Below are 25,590 nucleotides of genomic sequence, written 5' to 3'. Positions count from 1 at the left end.
GGAATAGAATAGATGTCGGACCAGCTAACCGTCAATGATTGTAAGCGGCTAGCAACCTGAGTTCTATCCGCTAGAGGTCGGAGTGTAAGTTCTACTATGAGTCTGCCTTAGCGTCCATTTTGCGTATGATATTTTGTATACTTCAAAGGCGCCCTGGTCTTTGAAAATATGGCTGACGCGTAAAGATTACCCTACTACCACAACGTCAGTTTTACATGTTTGTTTTTCGATAATGTTTTCTCTTGTGAGGGCAACCATGCTGCTTTAGTAAACATAGAATCCCTGTGTTCTGGTGTCAGCTTCCCTCTAGTTGTTGTCAGGGCAGCGGGAAGTGGACAGGTGGCTATAGGAAGACAGGGAGTGTTGGAGGATGCAGGGAGAATCATCGGACATCAGCTTGGATTCAGTGGCCAGCACTACTGCCAGTGATGTGTTGATTCATTCTACCAGTGTCCATAGGACTGGGTCACTGAGCAGGGAGACACCTGGGGGTAGTAGACGGTTTAAAGAAGCAGATTTTAGCCAAGAGCTGTTGGATCTCCTGGATATTGGGATGGTGGCTGCAAGGGGTGAAGAAAGTTCTCTATCTGGGGTCTATAGTGGAAGAAGGGAACACACACAGAAGGATTCCTCCAAAGTACCAATAAGAAAAGATGAAGGGATGAAGATGAGAGTCAGTCCGGGGTCTGTCCGCCATTCAGGACTGGAGCACAAACAGGGGGATTCTTCCAAATCATTTGCAGAGAAGGAATCATCTGATAGAGAGGAGAAGATGACAAGTCTGGGGTCTGCTTATCATTCAGGACTGTTGCAGAGAAATCCTTCCGCAGAGAAACAATCTGCTCATAGAGGGATGAAGATGACAGCAAGTTCGGGATCTGTCCATTATAAAGGACCTAATCACAGGCAGAGGGATTCTGCCAAACCATGTACAGAAAAGGAATCCGCTGATAGAGGGATAAAGATGAGAGTCAGTCCGGGATCTGTCCATCATTCAGGACTGGAGCACAGAGCTTACAATCTCTCTCATAGCACAACAAGCAGAAGTGGTCAGGTGATCATGGATGTTCCTGATACAATGGCCGGAGAAGGTTCAGAAATCCTCCATATGTCAGAGGTCTCCAAAGGTGTCCTCCAGGCATCATTAAGAAAACTCAAGCATGGAGAAGCGATATATTCCCAGGACACTGACGGGAGCACCGTCCATATCTCAGTGAAGAGGCTGCGGGAGATTCCGGCTCCACTACCAGACTTTACTGCGAAGAAGAAAGATCCAACCTACATCCCTCCAGCTCTTCCTGCCAACAAGTATCCCGCTGTCAGATTTACTCTCATGGAAGGGACGTCAGGTAAAAATCTTACATAAAATTTAAGGAAAGTTTGTTTTTATTAACTTTAAGAAATGTAAAATGTCTACCCATATTAATCACATATTTGTATCATTAAAAAACAGTCAATGCACTGACCACTGACTTTGCCCTGGCTGAAATAACAATACAAGCTTGCTGCAAGCAGGATGAAGCATTTCCTCAGTCTTCTCCCCATCAGTGATCAGCAACATTAGAATATTGTAGCCAGTCACAAAGTTAGTGTCTGCAGGAGAGGACTGGTCTGTGATCTCTGAGCCGGCATCCCAGTGCAGGGAACTGATGCTGGCTCGGAATTTTGCATGGCACCAATATGAAAGCGTAGCTAAACCCTAAATTTGGACATGCGCAGAAGGGGCAATTTTTCTATTAAAGGAAAGAGATGCAAACTCACACAAGCGCAGTGAGATTGGCTCTCTCTTTGTTTTCCCCCTTTACAGCGGCTACGTCATCTGATCTCGAACCTGCGCATTGTGAGATCAGGTGACGTGCCAAGAAGACAAAAAATGGCAATGCCCGGCACTTCCTCAGGGTTGGGACAAAAAGGAATTCCAGGACGACTCAGGACCGGATCGCAGGAAGGACCATCACCATCGAGGGATTTGCAGGATTTAAAGGTAAGTGTAATTTACAGTTTAGATCCAGTTTAAGGTAGCATGGGGACCTGTAGATCCAAAGTAAGGATGCAAACTAACTACATTAAGCGTATGCATGTGTGGTCATAATCCCTCCACAGTTCTCGTCCCACTTACCTTTCTGACCTGGTAAAAAAAATACACCCCCAGCCACTCTCTCCGCTCCTCCAATGACCTATTAATGACTTCCTCATCACACGCACGGCTTCAAGACTTTTCTAGAGCTGCCCTGACTCCCTGGAATGGTCTTTTTCGTCCTTTTCAACTTGCTCCTACTTTCTGCTCATTTAAAGGAGCACTCAAAACTCTTTTTTTGCCTACCTACCTTCTTCTGGCTTTTGAAACCGTCACTACTTCCCACCACTACATATCTCCCCTCCAATTGTGTGATACTTCCCCCACTTCCTAGATTGTAAGCTCTTCGGGGCAGGGTCCTCTCCTCCTCCTGTGTCACTGTCTGTATTTGTCTGTCATTTGCAACCCCTATTTAATGTACAGCACTGTGTAATATGTTGGTGCTATATAAATCCTGTTTATTATTATTATTATTATTATTATTATTAATAATATTAATAACAGAGGTGGCAGGACCACCAGCATTTCACTGGAAGTGTTATCCTACAGCAAATACAGGCCACCCATGTTTTTACATTGAATTATTTCATGTGACCCCTGATATCTATACTTTGACCTGGCTATAGTCACACAAATAAAAGCCTAGGCTCTTGATTCCCTGATCTTTGGTACTAGGTAGATTAGCTATTCTGAACTCAAAGCAACTAAATATCATGTTCTCAATGTCCATTATTTCATTTCACAATAAGCTTAAACAATAATAACTTTTATGAACTTTTAAAGCGAATTGTCTATTTGTTTTGTTGAAGCAAGGATGTAGCTAGTGAAGTCAGAAGAACATAAGCATACCTATTCTGCATTTCGAGTCTGAGTTCCTCAGTATTACAGCTTTTGAAAGATCAGAATAACCAGGCAAGGAATATTTCATAAAAGACAGCTTGGTGTAGGCAAATATTTATTTTCCTGGTACAGATATATTACAATATAGATCTATTTTTGAGAGACACTGACACTTTGTCCATTCGAAAGCAGGAGGTCTGCAAGGAGGTGGCAAAGGCAATGGTATCCTTGTATAAAGCATAAAAATAATCCTTGGTTTAAAAAATATTTTTTTTCCATATGATCCTTCTACAATATCTGCTTACAAATACACTGTACAACATGAATAATTTATTTTATGGTGTTTTGGTATTCTATAATTTTTTTGTTAGTGTAATGTTGCTTTTCATCTCATGAATGAACGTGCAGCGACATTTACTCATGATTTATTCATTGGGCCTAATTTAATAAAGCTCTCCAAGGCTAGAGAAGATACACTTTCTAAAGTGAAGCTGGGTGATCCAGCAAACCTAGAATGGATCTTGCCCAGTATTGAAAACATTTGCTAACAATTAGTAAATAACTTTTAGGAAATCCATTCCAGGTTTGCTTCACCGATGAAAGTGTATCTTCTCCAGCCTTTGAGAGCTTTAATAAATCATGCTCATTGAACCCAATGTGAATAAAGGTTGGGTGAATCATGGGTGAGAAAAAAATAATATACACTCTCATAAAAGTAATAAAACAGTGCCATCTAGTGATAAAATAGAGACAGTGCATGCTCATACAGGTTTGCTTTTTCTTTGTTTTATTTAATATTCCAGCTTTTCAGATTTTACAGTTCATACATGCACAATTGGTGCAAAAGCATTTAATGGCTTTTGTAATGTAACATTCAGTAGTCTGATTTTGTAAATGTCTTTTATAAAGCATTTAAAGAGCCAGACTGAGTGCATGCTTGTTTTGTTACATTACAAAAGCCATACAATGCTATTGCACCTATTGTGTACTAAAGTACTACTGAACCTGAACTATAACATCTGTACAGCTTGAATAATAAATTGCTTACATTTCCCTATGGTTAAAATCCTGTTGTGCAATTTGCACAAATTGATACATAAGGTTTATTTAGAGCTGCAAACACTTAACACATGTGATCAATCTGATACCTGCTACCCTACTTATATGCTGTGGTTTCCCCCACTGGCTTGTATATCCTTTATTAATGTATGATCCCGTAACAGCAACCACACCATGCATGAGGGTAGCAGTAATTCCACACATGTAGTAGTTTTGAATAGTGCAGATGCATTTAAATAGACATGCCTCTGGAAAGGCAAGTGTATTGCATCTTTTCATAAAAAGTTTGCAGTTCTGTGAACTTATAGCAACTTATTACAGGTTAGAAAAGCATTCCTATATATATTACCATCAAATGTTTTTTTATAAACTCAAAAGGCAGGAAATCAATATTTTCACTCATTAAACTTCACTATCCTTTCTCCCTAATTAATTTAAAGCTGATAACAAGGGGGCACCTGCTGATGGACTGAAAATGGATCAGGTAATCCAGAGGTAGTGTGTCAACAGCATTTGAAGATTATGTAGATTCTGTATGGCTTTGGAGCTCCTAAAACAAAATAGTCTGCTCACTGAGATCCCCACGTCTCCCCTATGAATTATTCTTTAGATTATTTAGGATAAAGTTTTTGTGTGCCTACTATGCAGTTGCTATTTGTATTGTATTAGGTTACCTTTTTTATGTTTTCCTAGATCATGAAATTACTATTGACTGGAGCCCTTTAATATGGTTCAATGGCAGCATGTTCCTTGAGTACTATCCCAAATCTCTCTATATGAGGTTTCCCCAAAGCTAAGAGAAGGAATCTGTTCCTCTTCTTCTTTCTACCCTAGCTTATGCATTGACAGAAGAGAAAATTGATAGATAATGTTGTGTTGGTAATGCTTTTGAATATGTTCAATTTACATGCATTTATATCTGATTTAAATTTTTTATATATTAATTAATTTTCAGATGCTGATAGTGGTTTATCAGTACAGAAAAATGTAACGCCGAAGAACTCCAAATCTCCAAAGGTAAGAAGAATTTTTTTAATTCCTGAAAATTTAGCTTCTTGTGTCACATAGAAACAACACAGAGGTAAGTGGATAAGGTTCTGCCCAAACTGGTCCAACTGTATACATAACTGTAATCAGAATAATAATGGCCTTCTTTCTAGGCATGGACTGATGTAAGTCATGCCATGTTCTCTGGAAAGCCCAGAAGTATTTTTCATTTATATCAATGTTAAAAGAAAACAATTATGCTTGCCAGTTATTTGATTTGATGTTAATCTAAACTTCACCAAAAGGCAAAATAAATAGAAGAATAACAATTATATAAAGTGTTTGACGTGCTGTTTAGCCAGTCTTGGATCGGCAGACCTTGTAGCTAGGTCCCTAATTTAGAATACATATAGGCTATACAGCTTGGTTAAAGACCAACCCCAGCCTTTTGTTATCTCGTACATATATTTGATTATGGTCTAGAGAGCTCTAGGAGCAATATACAGCTCTGCCTGACTACCTCTTCATGTCTTCCAGTAGTTACTGTTTGCCAGCTAGTGAGCTGGGAGTTGTAGTAGGGATGGCCAGCTTTATATCTGAAGTCATTATTTGCATATTTAGAATTCTTTGGATTTTGAGGTCCTGGGTTACTCTTATAGATAATCCGTTGCAGTATTCACCCAGAATTTTTTTTAAGCTGGTTGGGAAGGAATTGTAGGTGGGTGGCAGCCCCTGTATTGTAAATCAACTCTTCAGTAACCAACCAAAAACAGCCAGATGGTTACTGAAATGTGCCGGGTGGCTCGCCCGGCTAAAAGGGGTTGAAGAGAACACTGTATTGGTACTCATATCGAAGGGGAACTCTACAAAAGTTTAAAAAGTAGCACTGCCTACATGTTTAAGTGTAATTTATCCCCAGGTTACTGTGCTCTTTAACTAAAGCAGAAAATTATTCTCTCAGCACCATACATCCATTGCCACAGTCTTCCAGTTTGTGATAATAAGACTTTATAGTGAGAGACTAATCATCGGAACATGTGCCCGCATTGGAAAGTTTTCTCTTTAATTCCGCTCCAGTGACGGCTTTACAATTTTGCTGACTATGGTGACTATACCACTAGGAAAAATAGCTTAGGTGCATCTCCCCAGTGAAGGTACAAATGGCAATTGGAATATATGCTAGAATACTTCCCCCACTTCCTAGATTGTAAGCTCTTCGGGGCAGGGTCCTCTCCTCCTGTGCCACTGTATGTATTTGTCTGTCATTTGCAACCCCTATTTAATGTACAGTGCTGCATAATATGTTGGTGCTATATAAATCCTGTTTAATAATAATAATAACAATAATAAAAGGTTCTAGTCCTTCCACACTCATCCTAAAATTAAAATAGAAGTTTGGGCTTGAGTTGCACCAGAAGCTGCATTTTTTATTATTTATAACAGAACACCTTGGCTTATCTCATCATCAGAGGGTGTTGCTGCAACTGTGGAACACAGCCTGCACTTGAACATCCTGTAAGCTGCATTGACAGCTCCATTCTGTCCATTCATTTTTATAAAGAAACTGCATCTAATTTGCTAGCAAAGCAGCCAGGCAGAGCAAACAAATGCAAGTCTAGGGGGTTAGAGCCTCCTAAAATAATTTGTATGTCTAGAAAAAGAAAAAGAAATTTAAAAGGACTTTTGTATTTGATCATTGTTTTTCTTGTCTGCAAGGCTATTGTAACAAAACATTTTCAAGATAATTCAGATAAAAATGAGACCCAGAAGAAATCACTGGAAGGCATTCAGCAGAAAGGTAAGTCATAATTTTTTTGGGTCAGTGGATTGATGATTGTTTTTTATTATTTTATTTTAATTCTAGTTGCTTGTGTGTGTATATATATATGTGTGTGTTTGTGTATATATATATATGTGTGTATGTGTGTATATATTCATGTGTAAAAAATACAATTTCCTTTTTGGGTTTGGATACCCAACCTCCTACTGTTAGGGAAAAAAATAATACAGTTCTATATAGTTCATCAATTCCATAGTTCAGCTGCCACAAATATATGCCACCAAATGCAATGTTGTATTGGTATATAGTTACATAGTAAGTCAGGTTGAAAAAAGACACAAGTCCATCAAGTTCAACCACAAGGGAAATAAACATATCCCAGATTTAAAACCCTATGGACATAGTTGATCCAGAGGAAGGCAAAAAACCCTGGTACATTTTTGTAAACTAGAAACACTATGAAGAGGGTCTCTTCTCTAGTTAGTAAAAGTTCTTAGTTTGTATTTAGTGAATTGCCACTCCCTTCTGTTCAGTTCAGGTTGATTAAACTTGCTATTTCTTTTTTACTTTTTAAGACGGAGAAGTCAAGATTTCTCAGTTTACTACTGGTCAAAAAGAATCTCTCTTGGCAGCTTTAAATAAAAGGTAGGCATAATATTAATCACTGTTTTTTTCACGGTCCTGTTCACTGATGTGTTAGTCTCATGACTGACCTCTCATCTAATCATGGGGTTCTCTGCAGCGTTAGACCCCCTCCTTATGGCCTGCATTTTGGGCTGTAAAATTCAGGTGATGAATGGAGTAACACTGTAACTTCCTAAAGGTAATTATAATAAATTAATAACATGTTAATTGCAGAAAATCAGCAGCAAACATTTTACTAGTTGTAGTTTTCGAATTAGTGATTTGTTGTTTTCCTACCTATCTATATGTAAACTAAATACAAACTACTGACATATTTTACAGTCATATTGGTACTTAAAGGGGCTGATGATGATTTTGATCCCATAAAGGGGGTATAGGGACATATTTGGCAGTTCTGGTGGTATAGCATATAGGACACATGTACATGCTGCTGTAGTCCCAACACTGCCTGGGTCTGCCTATATGCATTGCATTTTTATGCCGTAGTAGAATGGTGTGCCTCTAAAGAAAGAGTGGGGGCTACAGGCAATGTTGTACTGCATAAGGCTCAAACAACAGCAGGTTATAGAGATGCCTGCCTCCTGAGAATTTTTATTGTATTTTATTTCTAGGTGTCATTTATTAGTGTGATTTATATTTTATATTTCCCAATGTATGTAAATATATGCTATTAAAATGTAGAGTACAGAGCGGCCCTGTGTCAAAAGAAGTGCGTGTCCAGTTGCTTGATGATCCTGCAACCAGCAGTAAGAAGTCTCCAGCGGATGAGAAGACAAACAGCCATGAGGTCCAGTCAGCCACTATTGCTGCCGCCACTGCTGCTGCTATCGCTGCCACTGCCCCAGTCCTGAAGGTAACACATGAATATCGATGCATTTTTCTACAGTTTCTTATTGTCCAATGTGTAGCATGCATGTGTAGATACACTGGTTGTGCTGGTATCTAGATTGTAAGATCTTCGGGGCAGGGTTCTCTCCTCCTCCTGTGATGTAAAGGAAGAAATGTATTCATTAAAGAAAACGCCAGCTGTTAGGTTAATATCACGATCAGAGAACAGACACAGACACCAGTTCCGATAGAGTTGCTGTTCGGGTTTTATTCAGAAAAGATGGTGTTATTTATACAAGTACAAAAGTAATTAAATGTTTGAAGTAACTATTCAGGAACCCTGACTGGCTGGCCCTAACAGTTTACTGGTAACTGTTTACAACCCTGATATCCTGGGAATCTCTACACACCTCCCCAGGTGCCACTTTGCTCTTATGACTTTAGACAAAGAAAAGAAACCAGTTGTTCAGGATGTTCACCCTCCACAATAAAGCACATTTCTTGTGTTTCCCATAGATTATTCTTCTACAAAATGGAGTCTAATAAGTCTTATGATATGATAGTCTTTTTCTTCTCATTCCACCCTTTTGGTCATTCTACTGATCCCACAGACACCTACTTTAGGCATGGCGCCTGTTGTGGACACTCTGCCCAGGGCAAAACCATTCCGCATCTGGAGGTCAGAGAACTAGGTGGGTATCTTGTACATAACTGGAGTCACTCTCGAATCCTCAAATCTCTACTCCCCTAAACCAGTTATCAGGATTTACCCAGGATATCCATGATACATCCCAATCATACTGTTACCTGGACCATGTGTTTATACTCCATATTGTCTAAAAAGGAGTACTCTGGACCCATCTCATCCCAGCCCCACAACACAAGTAAACAACACATATACATATATACACATTTCATGCTTGATTCTCCAAATCACTTTCTTGCAGTGAGAGATGTGTATCCAGGTGTGTCTGCTGTTGTTTATCAGATGTCTGTCTTGAACTTGGTAGGGACCATCAAACCTGGGTTCCAAGGTTCATCTGGTGTTTCTTTTTTATCATTACCCAATCTCTTGGTTTAAACTTTTGAGATCCAGTATTTGCATTTGGATCTGGAATTGAATAAAAGACATATTTATGCACCTTATTTAGACATTTCTCTAAAGAGGCTACATAACCTGCCTTATGACAATAGAATGCTTGCAACTGTTGGGGAAAGTACAGTCCTGTTCTATGGGCCATCCCAAATATTATTTCATAAGGTGAGAGCCTATAATTCCTTTTAGCTGGTGTTTATACAATACAATAGGCTAGCATTCAACCCAAGGTTTCTCAGTAGTAATTTTGGCAGTCCTATTTTTATTAATAACGCTGAGTCTCTCCACCTTTCCACTACTTTGAGGATCATATGTGAAAGACTTGTGTAAAATTTAAGGCATTCATTTTTTCTGATAGGACATCTCTAAATTACTGCTAAATTTTCTTTGTCTAAAGTGATAGTAAGAGCAAAGTGGCGAGGTGAGGTGTGAAGAGATTCCCGGGGTTGTAAACTCTTACAGGTAAACTGTTAGGGCCAGCCAGGGTTCCTGAATAGTTACTTCAAACGTTTAATTACTTTTGTACTTGTATAAATAACTCCATCTTTTCTGAATAAACCAGAACAGCAACTCTATTGGAACTGGTGTCTGTGTCTGTTCTCTTACTATCGTAATATTGACCAGCTGACGTTTTCTTTAATGAATACATTTCTTGCTTGACTGTCACCATCTGTATCTGTCATTTGCAATAATAATAATAATGATATTCTATGATTTGTAGGTACTCAGTCTAGTGGTCATCTATATGTTAGATCAGCAGTTAGCATCCTTGCTGAATGGTTGTTCTTAGAAAATTAAATAAAGTTAAAGATACACTGAAAGTATATTATTTACAATGAAAAGAACCTCAACTTTCCACTCTCACAATGCATTCCTCCCCAGCTACCTTAAACCACATTTATATGACATCCCTCTCTGTCCACCCATCCCAGCATTAAGTTCATTTTTTCAACCATTAAACCCACCCCAACTGCATTAGTGCTTCACACACATATCCACTCTGAAATGGGCACATTCTTTTATTGTATTAGTTAGAGCTAGACATGTCTGTGTTTTAATTCATGTATCGATATTTAATTTTGTTTTCTATCTCTGGTAGAATATTGCCATGACATTTTTGCTAGGAACTACAATTTTGTCTCTTTGCTTAACCTCTTGAGCGGTAAGCCCAATGTGGCTTGGGGTAAACAAAACAAGCTGAAAGTGGTAACCCTAAACCACACTCGGGGTAGCTAAAAAATTGTAAATAAGGCTTACCTGGTCCCATCAGTATCCTCCAGTGTCCTGCCATCCTCTGGCCATGTCCTCTTCCTTGGATCTGCACTGACATACCCTGGGAGTTCCCGGTGACATCGGTTCGTGGGGCCGTTGCTAGGGATGTGGCAGGAATTTCAAATTATTTTGTATTGCATTCAATACAAAATAACTTTTTTGAATGGAATACACTGGCCCTGATTTATTAAAGTTATCTAAGGCTGGAAAGAATACACTTTCAGCAGTGAAGCTGGGTGATCCAGCAAACTTGAAATGGATCTGGTCATTTGCTAACCATTAGCTAATGACTTTTAGGAAATCCATTCCAGGTTTGCTAAATTACACAGCTTCACCGATGAATGAATTTTCATGAAAAACAATGTACCGCTTTTAGACATAAAAACAGACAAAAAAGAACTGCCCAGGAGGTTAATGAGAGGTATAAAAACACAATGGACGATCCTTCCTACTGGTATCCATTCATTATTGAAATATCTGTTTTGTTTTACTAATCTAGAAAATAGATATTATTTGTACTCTAAAAGCTTTTGTTGCTGCTGTATACATTTTTGCTGGCTGTAGTATATCTGTATGCAAATGGCAAGTACAATGCTGGGAGGGTATCTGTAGAACATTCATAATAATCCCTATTTAGAAAAGAATCTTGGGATATACTGAGTATGAGTTATTGGGGAAACCAATTTAATAGCATCAAATTGTACAGCCATGGCAGAAATGGCAATGGAGCCCTTCAGTCCCAGGATGACAGATCTGAAGTTTTAGCCGAGATTTGGTGTAAATGTTGAGGTCATTTGTCATCCGTGTTTCCACAGGCTCAGAGTGGTCTGGAAGCCCAGGTGAACTCTGTTTCACAACTGCTTAACAAACTCCAGGAGGCAGACAGGCAGCTGCAAAAGCTTACAGAGCAGCAGATCAAGATCCAAAATCAACCACCAGAAAGATTGTATCATCAGGAAAGAGTGAGTGAGCTGGAGAAGCAGCTGTCCCAACTGACAGAGCAGCGCCTTCAGCATCTGGAGAAACTCCAGCAGCAGCAGCTGGAAATGCAGGTATGTACCTTGTGGATTCTGCTTGTGATTCATAGGGAATGGCTGATAAAATGACCATTTTCATGGACCTACCACTGGGACTCTCTAATAATGCAGTCCTTCCCTTTAGGGTTTCTGTGCATTGTCTGAGTTTTCTAGCAACCTGTCAAAAATCCCTGAGCAAGATGTACTGGCAGCCTGCCCAGTAGACAGACTGATATTTTACACAGGGCTAGAGGAATACTTATTACCAGGGCATCAAAATCTATAAAACTGTAAGCTGGGGCCATACATTTTTTGAGCCTCTTCTGTTGGTGACTATAGAGGGACATATTCCCTGACTTAATTTTAATTGTCGCTTATCTTGTTTGTTAAAGAATACGTATACCGTATATACCCGTGTATAAGCAGAGGTACCTATTTTTACCTTGGAAAACAGGAAAAATTGATTGACCTGCGTATAAGCCGAGGGTGGGAATGCTACAGCTACTGGCAAGTTTCAATATTCAAAATAAATACCAATAAAACTGCATAATACAGCAATTACAGCCATATTACGGTAAACAAACACCATAGTGAGAATTTAGTGATTAGGTAGGTATACTACTTACCGTACCCAACCACAAAATTCTCTTTAACCTCCCTGGCGGTATGATTCTGTCCGGAAAAAGTGGCTGAAGCGGTACTGCATTCAGCCACTGTAACCCCCCTAGCGTTCTAATTCTCTCCATATTTCCGCGCAAAAATTTTTCCATTTTTTGCATAGAAGTTTATTTTACATTGTAGGTTATAATTCTTAGGCATAATTCACTGAAATATGTCCCATATTTATTAAATTTAATAATAAACTTTAAATAAAAAAACACAAAAATCTGGTAAAAAACATGTGTATAATGTAATATAACTGTACAGTAGCTTATATAATATTTATAATATAATTATATATAATATATGAATATTTCTTTGTATTGGACTCAATACAGCTATTTTGTAATAAATCCAATACAAAAATATGTGAACTTTCCGGCTCGCACCAATGCATGTACCGACGTCACCGGGAAACCCCGGAAGACGACTCTGCATTCGGGAGAAGATCCAGGAGAGAAGACGTGTCCAGAGGAGCTGTGGGGACAAGGTAAGTGGGTTTTTTTCAGTAGTAATCTGATTGCCATACAACGTTGTATGATAATCAGATTACTACTAAAAAAACTGCAACGTTATTTGAATTTGGCACTGGAGTTAACGCTGGCGTGTAGCCGACGTAACTCTGGCGTAACTCAGGCGTACCCCTGCAAGTCAGCCTCTTGTAACTCTTTAATGACGAAGATAAACTCTGCAGTTGTTTCTTTTTGCATATCAAAGCACAGCTTGCTCCAGAAGGTAATAAATGTCTAGGCTCCATAAATATTTTTTTTTGCTTTGTTTGTGATTAACTCACAGTGAGGATTTTTTACAGTAACTGACACCACTCTGTCTAATATAATGTTGAGACAAACATCTGTCCTCATTGCATTTATTAAAATAATGTACCTGTTCCGACTTACATACCAATTCAGCTTAGGAACAAAGTCCCTATCTTGTATGTAACCCAGAGACTACCTGTAAGTCTCCAATATAGGTTTATCATGTCCAGGATTTAGAGCTTGGTTCCATTGCAGCTGTAGGCTACATTTTCCAAAATACATTTTCTTTACTATGCATTGCAACCGAATGCTCCATCATCGCACAATAACATTGACCACGAAAAGGCGGGCAACAATAATACATGTTGGCATGGAACATGTGTTGTGAGTGCAATTAGACATATATGTCTACGCAGCACATAATGCTCCTCATGTGCGTTGCTGGGAATAGATAATAGGAACAAGCCCTAAGCAATAGATCTATGGTTGGCACTCCTTTCCTTCCTGATGAGATGTAATACTCTGTCACCCTATGGAATATAAACCAGTGTCTCTTTCTCATTTTCATTGTTTACACTTGGTAAAACTGATTGCAGTTTAATGACAAGTAGTGTTGCTGTATTTGCAATGAAGCAATGCCCATTTGGTGACTTTATCCCGGCATAATGGGCTGAGGGTCTCAGGCAATGCTTATTTTCTTTGGCTTGCACAGTCTTCCAGAAACAATCATTACTAATTGCTAACCTTCCCCTTCCTGCCTAAATCCTTTCTCCAGCTGCCAGATACCTGTCATGTTGTCTTGACCTGGCACAACCATTGCATTCCTCCATTCTCAGGCTGTCAGTTGATGCGATTCCAATGTTTCCATTGCAGGTTTTTATGCTCTGTGTTCTTTTATTCCACAATTGTTTATACATTTCTAGTGGAATAATATGATTTTGTTTACATCTTTTATCCTTAAGGTGGAGCATTGGTTAGTTTATTAAAACTAATCATATTGCTTATATTTTTTTGCACTGACATACACTGACAAAGGGCAGAATTGTAAAGTGGCTTACAGAGAGTATTATGGGTTCAAGTAATTATATCAAGATAATTTAAACATATTGCACTTAACTAAGGCTAGGTACACACGTGCAATTGTTCTCGTCCGTTAATTGGCTCAGGGCTGATACCAAACGATAATCGTGGGTTACAGCATTCGTCGTCCTTTGTTAGAGGGATCGTCCTGGCGGATCCACAGACGATGAACAACGAACGATCCTAATAGAAGTGAAGAGGAGAGAGCACAGCAGGGTGCCGCTCCGTTGTTCTCCTCCTCCCCTCTCCATAGAGCAGAATGGTGCTGTATATACAGCACTCGCTCATGGATTGTGCAGTCGTCAGTCGTTGGAAAAAATTGTGAAAGATCCTTTCCAACGACAATTATTGCACGTGTGTACATAACGTAAAAGTTGTATGCAATATTTACCTGTATTTTGCTTTAACAATTTCTGTTTTTTTTTTAAGTCTAAATAATTCTAATTTTGTACTTTATCAGTCCCATTTTATTAGATCTACAATCAAGACCAGTGCTAATCCTCCCGAACCTGTCTCTGTGTGTACACATATTCCCACTGCGGTCCCCAAACCACAAATCTTTCACCAGACATCGACTGTTGCACCCCTTCCCCTTCCAGGTAATAATGGCAAAGGTCAGATGTTATTCTTCTATTTTATAACACTTTCATGGATTTTAGCAAGTAATATTGTACAGTACTAGCACCTAATTCTTTCAGTATGCTTGATTCTTCTGTTGCAATCATGATACTAAAGTAGTGTTATTGGTGTAGAAACAAAGTAGACAGTTGTAAAGGGCTGTCATAAGAGAAATAAATTATTACTGGTAGACTTTTGATAATGCAAGTTTTCTGACTGTTTTTAGCTTCAGTACTTTTCTCCTACAGAGTAAGCAAGTTGATTTAGGGTGACGTCACCTGTATACTTGTTAATATATTGTGATTCAGGAGTCATTGAAGACAGAGGGTCTATGTGAGCAACATTTCCAGATGACTTCAAGGACTAATTATTAATTCATTAAATTTGCCTAAACTGAGTAGGTAGTAACCTTTCCTTCAGATAAAAAAAAAATATACGGCTACCTTGCAGTCACACACTTGCACACTTCACCTACAAGTGGTAGAAAGGGTTCTAAAAAAAAAAATCTAACTTTTGTGTTTTAATCCCTTAAAGCTGTTGTCCCTCCTGTGAAAGAGACCGGTGATTCAGGAAAGTCTCCATTAGAGACTCCAGCTCCCCGCAGATTTGCTCCACAGCCAATATCAATGGATCTGCAGCCTCCACCTAAAGCTGTAACGGGGAAGGAAAATATTGAGGATTCCAAAAATCACACTAATGCAGGTGAGATTCCTTGTGTTTAAGTTCACTTTTTAACGCAGGCATTGCATATACTGGATACAGCTGCAGTAACAATAGGACAACCACCCTGAACAAGTCTGCTTAGGGTGATGCTGATTGGCTAGGATACCTTTTTACAAATATTTGTTCTTTTTGGGAAACTGCAATCATTTGCAGTTTTACCCCCTCCAATAACCTTACCATTTCCTCAAGCTGTCAGTAGGCAGCATTAGAGAGAAAAAGAATTGCACCCAGTTTCCTCAAATAGCTGGAATACACCAGCAATAAAAATGTGTATGCTTTTGTGCTTTTCTGTAAAGAAAGCAAAATATCCTAAAATGTTCTATGGCCAAAACCTAGACTTTGCTAATAATCAGTGAAAATAAAATTGTAATATATATATATATATGTATATATTAGTAATATATATATATATATATGTGTGTTTGTTTATCATATAGGTGATGGCTAATATGTTGACCGTGTACAAAAGTTTTGATCATTGTATGACTGTTTCTTGTTCTATTGACTAGTTAGGATGAATCCCTGTATATTTCAATATTCTATACTGAGCATATGTGTATAAAGGTTTATCTGTTTATATTTAGTAATATCATCTTCTCATGTATAAAACCTGTCCTGTCTTTAATATAGATTGGTGTCTTAGTTTTATAAACCACAACACATTATATGGTTATTTTTTGCACTAGGTAAAGGGCACTTTCTGCAGCAGATTCTTCGAAATGATGGCACACCCCTGTCAAACTCATCATACAGGACACACAATCCTTTAAACCTGTCAAATGTTGATAGCCGGCCATTTAATGACAGGTAATCAGATTTCTACTGTATAATACTTGAAATGTAATATGTAAAAAATATGCTTTACAGAGTTCCTACTACTACTGGATGTAGACTTTTGGGTAGGGTAACTGATATATAAATGAAAGCCATTCTTCTTTCTAATACTAAACTGAGCAGTAGGCAGGTTGGCACTGGGTACAAGGGCAGATCCTTGGGAACTGGGACCCTGATTTGGCTTATTTGCCACTGTTGTGGCACTGGAGGGGAACACTACTCTCTTAGGCTCCATGAATATATAGACTATAAAAGATATATGTAGATGTAATGTATCACACATTATAAATACTGCTTACCAGTTAGCTTGATTCTGAAAAAAAGATATCTACAAATTCCCGTTCCTTAGGGTTACTGCCTATGCTATACTGTAGATACAATCGTGCATGCTGAAATCCTGGTAGCTTTATGTAAGCTTTCTCTGCATGTTCGCCTGCCACTTGTTTCTTTCAAATGTAATTTAAATAAATGCATTACTCATTAAGAAAACAAGCCATTAAAGTTTTTACAATTAACTGCTACTTTAGTATCTATGATTCTAGTTGGTTTCACAGGAAACACACTGAGTTATTGACAAGTTGTCTGGACTGCTTACTGTTTATAGTGTCTAATTAGATTGCTTTATGCCTGCTTCCAGCTGGAACACATCCAAGAATGAGGCAGGAGCTAAGAAGAGGCTATTCTTTGTAATCAGATAGGACGCCATGTAAAAGTATTCCTTATATACATATCATGTAGTCTGGGCACCTTTGTTAGACCAGGCGTGGAGATCTGCTGCTTGCAAGCAGAGCTGCGATTGATGTTTGCTTAACTTGCTTTTGACATGTTTATGTTTTTAAGTTTGTTATGGATTGTTATATATTTATAGTGTAAAATGTTAATTGTCAATTGACTTGATATTTTTTTTATTGACGTAACATATATAGATAGATAGATAGATAGATAGATAGATAGATAGATAGATAGAGAGAAAACAAGCTCTTTGCCAGAAGAAATGGCCTTATTTCTACACCTTTTTTTATTATTCTATTCTAACTTTTCTATTCGATTTGTAAAAAATGATCAGTTAAGGAAATATTGCCAATTTTTAGCAAAAAGGTCAGCCTTTTCTAATTAATGCCACTTTTCACATTTACTGTGCTGTTCACAATATTTATAAAGTGTCAATTACCTGATTCACCAACAATTTTTTACCCAGATACCCTTTTTGCTGCTTTTAAAAGTGACAATAAGCAGCTGCAATGTGCATCTATAATCACTTATTGCAACTTTAAAAAAAAAAAAAAAACAGCAATAAGTGGAAAAGTGCATCAAATTCTCTTCTCCACTTTTTAATAAATAGTGTGTATAATGAGAAACTGCAAGAGAAAGATTTTAGCATAAAAGCTCATACGCATAATGTACAACACTTTTATTATTCTTAGATTCTTATTCTTACATAGTTTGGAAGACCACAACAGGAAACATTTATACCATGATTTATTAGCAATGATTACATTTAGGCCTAGTAACCTTCTTCTCCTATTCCAGCTTTCTCCGGAGCGATGGGGTCACTAAGAGAACCAATGTCACTTCCAGCACTGCAGTGCAAAAACCGGACAATGTGTTGGAAGACCTGAATATGCTAAAACAAGAGATCCAGAATTTAATGAAGGTGAGCAAGTCCAGTCTTATTCTGTATTACAGAGTTCAGGTTTACAGAAGCAAGAAAACTTAATGCCAATAGCACCATATAGTGTTGTACACTGAATGTAAAAACCTGTGTCGTCAGTATGTAACCACAAAGTTGTTTTGTTCTCGTTACATAGTAAATTTTTATTTTTGTATATATAGAATGCAAAGCAATGGAAGTCACAGGCTGAAGATTGGAAGGTATGTTTGTTATGCATTAATTTTTGTTTATGGATCTGTATAGTGGTAAACCAATATTAATTGGTGTCTATATCCATATTCTGGCTGCATATCCCCGTTCTCAGGGTTCCGTCATCTTTCATCTTCTTTTACTCATGTAGATGATCTTAAGCCATCCTATTTGGCCATGCCATGTTCATTTATTCCCAGCATGAACAAGAAAAACTGGGTTTGATGAGTTTCCTTGGCAGCCATTGCTAAGCTGCATAGCTTAGCAAAATTTAGGAGCTGAGTGGTGATCAGGCAAGTAAAAACAGGTATTGCAGAGGGGACACATCACCTGTCCCTTTCTGTAATACCCACCTGCTTGAAATGCTAACTTACAAAGTGGAGCTTTTTAGATAAAACATTGAATATGTCCATTTAAAAGATTTCCTTGTAAGAACTAAAATATAAGCTGCAGATAGCTTCTCCTTGATATATCACATTCGGAATAACAAAAACTCTTCATAGAAGCTTTCCATCATAGTCTATCTTGGGATATGCGTAATGTGTATAACAATATATTACAGTGTATGGGTAATATAAATAATCCAATCCCCATTCCACAAGCATTGATGTAGGGAGATTTGTATTTCACCGCCATTGTACTGCTTTCAGAACCAGATTTTAAATGTCACGGAAGGGTTGTTCCCCTTACTGGTGTGTAAATAGGATTGAACCACCTCTTAAAATGATAAATATTCCAGGAAAAAGAAAAGAGGTTAAGGGCTCGCAACTTGGTTTAAAAAATAGTTTGTGTAATGAGATACAGATTGTGAAAGCTACATGACACAGGTATGGGTTGTTTAAGTACTATACAAATGTGCTCCTAGCAATATAGTAAGTCAATTCAACAAAAAGAAGGGGGGAGAAAACCGTATTTAAGCTGTAGGGGAGCCGACTCGTTTTTTTATCTTGCAGGGTACATAAGAATATGTTATATGAATTATGTAAAAAGGGCTTTCTGTAAAATGTTGCTTTCCTGTGTTGCACAATTTGTGCTGCCTCTTCACATACCTAGTTTTCATTGTTTCTTCTAATGATGATGAATATATATATATAATATATAAAGCTGGTGTTTGTTTTGCCTTCAGCCAAAAGTTTCATCAATCACCTCTGCTCCTGTGGTTGCATCTCACTCTTTTCGGCGATCAGCTATGAATCCACCAAAGTCCATGTTTGAGGATGCAGAGCACATTCTGAGAGAAGTGCAGAATAATAAGAAAATCATTGATGACAACTTGGAAGCCATTATCCGGGCCAAGGATGATGCTGCTTTTTACTCACTCATCGATGCTTTGACTACAAATGGGTAATTCTAATCTGCACACATTTTTTTATTCTGTGTTTTGAATAGAATGGTTAGTGGTTAGTTAGGGTTGGAATCTCTATTGTTTTTGTATTGCTACCTTTAATCCTTACGCAGCGTTAAAGAGACAGGATGTGAGGATAGACAGTGACACAGATTTGGTGAACTTAACCAGCCTCGGCAGTTATTTTACTAATTACTCCTTCATATCCCTTCAGTCCAGTACACACTTTGTAGAATAATCGGAGCTAGGATAAAGGGGGCCCTTTGAAACTGATACACAGTACATTTTTAAGGACCTAAGAATTAGAGTAAAAATGTATTTGGACTTTATACTTTTTGCTTTTGACACGCTTTTTTGCACACTCAACAGCACAAACCTGGCAAAAGTTCTAATCATTTCCATTGTCATATTTGGGCTGGATGTCCATTTTAAAGAACAGATTTATGTGTGCTGGACAGCTCAGGGTACAAAAGGACATCTCTTGCTTTTCCTCTTGTTGGAGGAAAAACAAAAGATGGATGGTTTTGCCTAAAAGTAGTTTATAGTTTGATAATTCCTAAATTGATTAATTTAGTTAAGTAAGTTATTTTTTTAAAATGGTATGAAAACACAATCAGCATGAGTTGAATTTGTGAGGTTCTGTACTTTCCACTAAATCAATTTATTACTTTGAAAAAAATGTACATAAACTCAGACTTGGACTTTTCTTACTAATATTATTATTATTATTGATAATAATAATATTAATAAACAGTATTTATATAGCTCCAACATATATTACCGTATTTTTCGGACCATAAGACGCACCGGACCATAAGACGCACCAGTTTTTAGAGAAGGGAAATGAAGAAAAAAATATTCTGAAACAAATAGTGTCCTAAAATATTTTATGTGCATTAAAAACCATCTCTCATTGCTTCTTTTCCAGTAATGGTGCAGAGAAAATTAGAATTCAGAAAACTGTGGATTCATGGATTAGAGAGATCACTTCTGAAATTCAGGTCTGTAATATACACGGCTCTTTTCAAATCATAATAATATCTGTTATCAAATATTTAACTAATTCCTTTACCTGTTTTGAAAATGTACACCAGTAGTTTTTAATTCATAAAAGATAAGGGGTCCCGAACATGACCCCTGACATCACTAAAAAGTCCTCACATGATTTCCAGCATATCTGATGTTCGAGCAGATAGTGAGAAACTCCAGATCTTATGCAGGAGAATATTTTTTACAGACTGTGTACAGGTTACATGATGACGACTGGTGATATAGTGCAGAAAAATGGTCTGTGGACTGTTCCATAAGGTGAGTAGTGATCACTGTTTTTACGCTCTCATGAATCCTGCTCCAAATACAGACTTCCTTTAAAGTGGAACTTAAGTCCATCCTTACAAAATAAAGGATCATACAGGTGGTTATTGCAGAAATAGACATGTGCAGCGTCGGCTTTGGTCAGCTTCATCTCTGTGTCCAGGGATGAATGAGCTCCTGCGTGCCAGCACAGGAGTTAGGTTATCCTGGCACAGCCAATTAGGATGGCCAAAGATTGTCTTGAAGAAGAAGAAAGAAAAACAGTGGCGTCCTGCGATGGAACGTGGATAGGTGAGTAGTTTCACCAGCAATTTGGCCTTTGGGGAATAGGTCGCGCACAAGGAAAATCCACAATCATTGATGGCAGAGAAAACAAAATGTGTAATTTTGCTAAATTGAAGCAAAGAACTCTAATACGTTCTTACACTTCACTTCAATATAATTTTTGACAATTACTGCTCTGCGGTATGCATACTATCATCTTTTGTATAAGGATGGAAAAATCATTATCAATAAACAAGTTTGAATCAGATTGCTGCTTCTTCATACCTGTACCCCTTAGTGTTTAGATCATATGATCCCTTCCCTTCAGCAGAAACCACAAGAGTAGCCACTGGTGTCTCGTTGTGAGTTCACATGGTGCTGTGGAAAGGTCCTGTGGCTTTTCTTACCTTTTATTACTCCGCTTTTGTGAAAAAAATACATTTATGTAGCACATACCTTTGTAATTTCATGTTATCTTCTAAAAATTGTTAAAAATGCAATATGGCATTCTGGGTGCGTTCTGTACACTCATGGTGCCCCCAGAAATGCCATTTCTTGTTTGTGTAATTGGTTCACTAACTTTCCAGACGTCTTTACTAAGAAAAAAAGTAGTCATGTCATGACAGCGTAATATGTCGGCACTAAGTAAATACTGCATAATAATAATAATATAAGAATACAATTTTTAGTATTCCTTGCAAAAGGGGTTTTATTTTGGTGAGAAATATATATTACTTTTAAGGGGGTGCAGTGTTAGTAAAATTTTCCATTGTTTAAGGACATGCTGTTCGCATTGTAGAAACCCATTCATCTCACTGAATGGTGGAGTTCTCAACACATTGTAGTAGAACCTTCTGATAACTTGATCCACAATGAATCCACAAATTATTCCAGCTCTCTATTCATTGATAGACTTGTCTCCTTTGCTGCGATATTCTAGATCTGGCAGGAAAAACCTCTCCCATACTGTATATGAATCTTTCTCTGTGTTACTTGCGGTTAGCCTGGAGTTTACCTTTAACATTTTTCAAGCTGTGATTCTATATATCCTGTTAGATATAAGGGGTTTTTTTGTCAGGAAAGTCAACAGTCTTTGTTCTCTAGGATGAACTGGCAAGAGAGGATATTAAGAAAAAGAAACCTGAAGACAGAGTTCAGGAGCCTTCACTTAGACGGAATGCAGGAAGCATAAAAGATGTCAAGAATAATAGAGATCGGGAGATCAAAGGCCCAGTGAAAAGTGTACCGAGGAGTACAAAGCCTTCATCTGGTGTCTCGGCCAAGGTTCAGCCTAAGCTCAGTGCTGAGAAGCTCACAGGACAGCAAAGCAGATCCTCCTTGAAGCAAGAAGGAAAGTCGAAGGTGAGGTCCAGTGGGGATTCACTACTGAAAGTGGTTCTTCTCCTACAAACATCTGCTTTGCCTTCACCAATATTTTCTGTCACAATACACAGTGATTTAAAGTTATGTGCTACTCTTATGCCTTTTACATGGTTTGATGATTTGTATAGTTGGTGACTGAGAATAGAAGGTTTTCTTTAATGACCCATCAAAGGCTTTAAAGAGTTCCTATACTTACACAGATCGCAGTGACATCTGGTGGTCAAAAGTGAGAATACATTTTGAATGTTCTGTAGCAAGTTACAAAAGTGTATGTCAGGTTAGCAGGTTAGTAAAGAAGCAAAGTTAGTCAGCAAAGTTAAAGAATCAAACCGTGCATTTTCACCTATTTTGTCTCTTTTCAAAACACTGTAAGTACAGAAAAAATATCTGGTATCTTACCTTAGTCTCAACCACAGCCTGCCAACATAGAAGAACCCTAATCCTCAATGGGAAAGCAGTGATCACCTCTGCAGAGGTCCAACACATGCCCGTGCTGAGTCAGAGTTCTCCAATCAGTAGAGTGCATGAGCTTTGTTGATTACAGAGCTATAGGTTTGATTTAGCAGGGAACTTGTCAGACCTCTGCGGTAAGACCACTGATTCCCCATAAAGCAAGAGCCACGCTTTGCAGCTGCTGGCAGGGAACTGACTTGTTTACTTAGGCAATGGCTAATTTAGAAAAATTACCCTTGAAGACATTAGTTACCTTTTAATCTAACTTAAACTGAAGGTTTGTTTGGGCTTTAATATTATTTCCTGTTTTTTTTTTTGTGTTTAATATATAAATGGATCTGGGAATTCATTTTGTTTCCCAGATCTGCCTAACCAGCATGAATAGTGTTGTTCTTACAAGATTGTCCAGAAACAGCACATTACATAGCACTGAAAGGTGCTGCTGCCATTTAAAGAACCTGTGTGGTGGAAATGAATGGAAATGACATTAGAATTAGGTAAACACTGCTCTATCATGACAAGGGGGTCATCCATCATCACTAATTCATCCAGTGCTTCTACACAAATGACCCCCACAGTGCTGGGGATGTTTGGATAAAGCCTGAGCTGTTAGAGACCTGCAGCAGGTAACCAGTAAATCATTGTCAGCTGTATTAGTGGGGGCTGTCCATGGGGCCCCGGTGCTGATGTGTCAGAAGTGTTGATTATGTGCAGTGTGAACTGCTTATGTGTCATTAGCTACCTTTCATGTCTGTGGGTCTACCAGTACCACAGCAGAGACCTCTCTGTAGTTTAAAGGATACTCATATTTGTTTTTTAAGCCACAGATGTTATAACATAGGCACGGTTGAAAAAATTAAATTTAAAATCCTTTACTTACTTCCTATACAAAAGGTGGTAGACCAACAAAACATTAATACAGCAGAAGACCAACATGATTCTGAAATCAGCAGAATTGGCACATTTAAGATTTCCAAAGACATAGTGTGGCCTTTTAGATTGTAAGCTCTTTTGGGCAAGGTCCTCTCCTCCTGCTGTATCTTGTATATGTCTGTTATTAGCAACCCCTATTTTTTGTACAGTTTATGTAATATGTTGGCGCTATATAAATACTACTAATAATAATATTTGCTTAATCTGGCAAACAATCAATATTTTCCTCATTGAAATCAGCATTTAGCATGAGTAGTGTCAGATACAAACGTCTGCCGGCGTCCACTGTAGTTAATCCGTTGTTCCCGAATACATTACTGCTTTGTCCCAGAGTGACTTGGGGGGATGTCAGTGGAGAGAACCACAATGCTTAGTAGAAGACAGGCATATGAAACTGCAGGAGCCATTTGCCGATAGCAGTGCTCAACCCAGAAATTTTTTTAAGCTGGGTGGGAAGAAATTGTAGGCGGATGGCAGCCCTGTTATTGTGACCTAACTCTTCAGTAACCACCCAAAAACAGCTGGGTGGTTGCTCAAAAATGCCAAGTGGTGCACCCAGCTAAAAGGGTCCGGGGAGAACACTGCAATAGTATGAATTAGTGAGTTTTTCTATTCTGCGTTTCTTGCAGTTTTTAAGGGCTGAGGGGTGAGGGCTGCAAGATGAAAAATTGTATTTCTTTTGGCAAACACACAAGCATAGCTGAGGGGGAAGAGATCAAACACACAATTATTTTTTATCCATGTTTTATTAAAAGTTTACACATTTATCTAAAAACTATTAATTTAAACAAAACTTATAGTTTTTCTTAACGTTAACCTTATCCTCATTCTTGCGCATTTGTACATGCTGTAGTCCTGTACTGAAATTACCTACTCTGATTTCACTGCACACTGTCTGCTTCTTACAGCCTGCTCTAGAACAATGTTTCTTTACCTTGTTAACATTGGGGAACCCCCTTGGAAAAATGATCAGGTCTTTAGGGAACCCCTGCTATAATTACTACATCCACCGTTCACAGTATTTTAGTGTAGTGGTCAGTAGAACGAATGACTCCTACAATGTTGCCAGGTGGAAAGAATGTCACCCCTAAAGCCAAAAAGATCATTGGTATCACTTAAACTGAACTGAGAGGCACAAATTGTTCATTGCTTAAGGAACCCCTAGCATCCTCTGGGGGGGGGGGACCTGGTTGAAAACACTGCTTTGGTACCTTCAGCAAGTCAGAGACTGCTTCATTTGCTGGCTGATTGACATGCATGAGAGATACAGAGAGCCAATTACTACACCGCATACAATTAATTTTTTTTATTTTACATTTTATTAGCATGTACCTTTCTCTTATTTAGTGCACACCATATGATAACAATAATGTGATATTAATTTGTCATGGTGGCCATTGTTCTAGGTGCCTCAAAAGGTGGATGAATCCTCCCTGATGGATGAAGACACCTTGGACAGAGTTTATGGGACTCCAATATATCGAGGACATCGGAGCACCCTCAAGAAGGGACCATACCTTAGATTTCGCTCTCCCTCTCCCAAATCAAAACCAAGAAGGCCTAAAATTATTGAGATTGTAAAAGGTAAATGTCTTCTCGTCATTTCTAGTGTGTCATATTTCCCAAAAATTGATTATGTGCTAATAATTGCTGATGGTTTGTTTTTTAATGGGATCTAATTGTAGTTTTTGACGAGTTCCAGTATACAAAACAATATATTATCATCAGCACATCCAGAAGAGCCCGATTGGCTGCTACTACTTA

At 38.2% G+C, this 25,590-nt stretch overlaps 1 protein-coding gene across 1 annotated transcript in view; it reads left to right on the top strand.

Annotated features, from left to right (window-relative positions):
* Positions 1 to 233: 233 nt before the first annotated feature.
* KIAA0586 (KIAA0586 ortholog) overlaps positions 234 to 25,590 on the top strand; it is a gene marked incomplete in the record, with an annotated part of 82,162 nt that continues 56,805 nt past the window's right edge. Inside the window, 14 exon segments of the mRNA XM_072427919.1 lie at positions 234 to 1,349; positions 4,932 to 4,993; positions 6,680 to 6,761; positions 7,319 to 7,388; positions 8,070 to 8,241; positions 11,400 to 11,636; positions 14,559 to 14,697; positions 15,251 to 15,418; positions 16,126 to 16,246; positions 17,804 to 17,927; positions 18,107 to 18,145; positions 19,261 to 19,478; positions 20,408 to 20,480; positions 22,162 to 22,419. Coding sequence (XP_072284020.1) covers positions 371 to 1,349; positions 4,932 to 4,993; positions 6,680 to 6,761; positions 7,319 to 7,388; positions 8,070 to 8,241; positions 11,400 to 11,636; positions 14,559 to 14,697; positions 15,251 to 15,418; positions 16,126 to 16,246; positions 17,804 to 17,927; positions 18,107 to 18,145; positions 19,261 to 19,478; positions 20,408 to 20,480; positions 22,162 to 22,419 — 2,742 coding nt within the window.

The sequence above is a fragment of the Pyxicephalus adspersus genome, chromosome 12 (genome assembly GCF_032062135.1).
Source record: "Pyxicephalus adspersus chromosome 12, UCB_Pads_2.0, whole genome shotgun sequence".
In the NCBI taxonomy this organism is placed as follows: Eukaryota; Metazoa; Chordata; class Amphibia; order Anura; family Pyxicephalidae; genus Pyxicephalus; species Pyxicephalus adspersus.
Note: the sequence above shows the minus strand (reverse complement) of the source record. Positions and strands in the feature narration are given on the sequence as shown.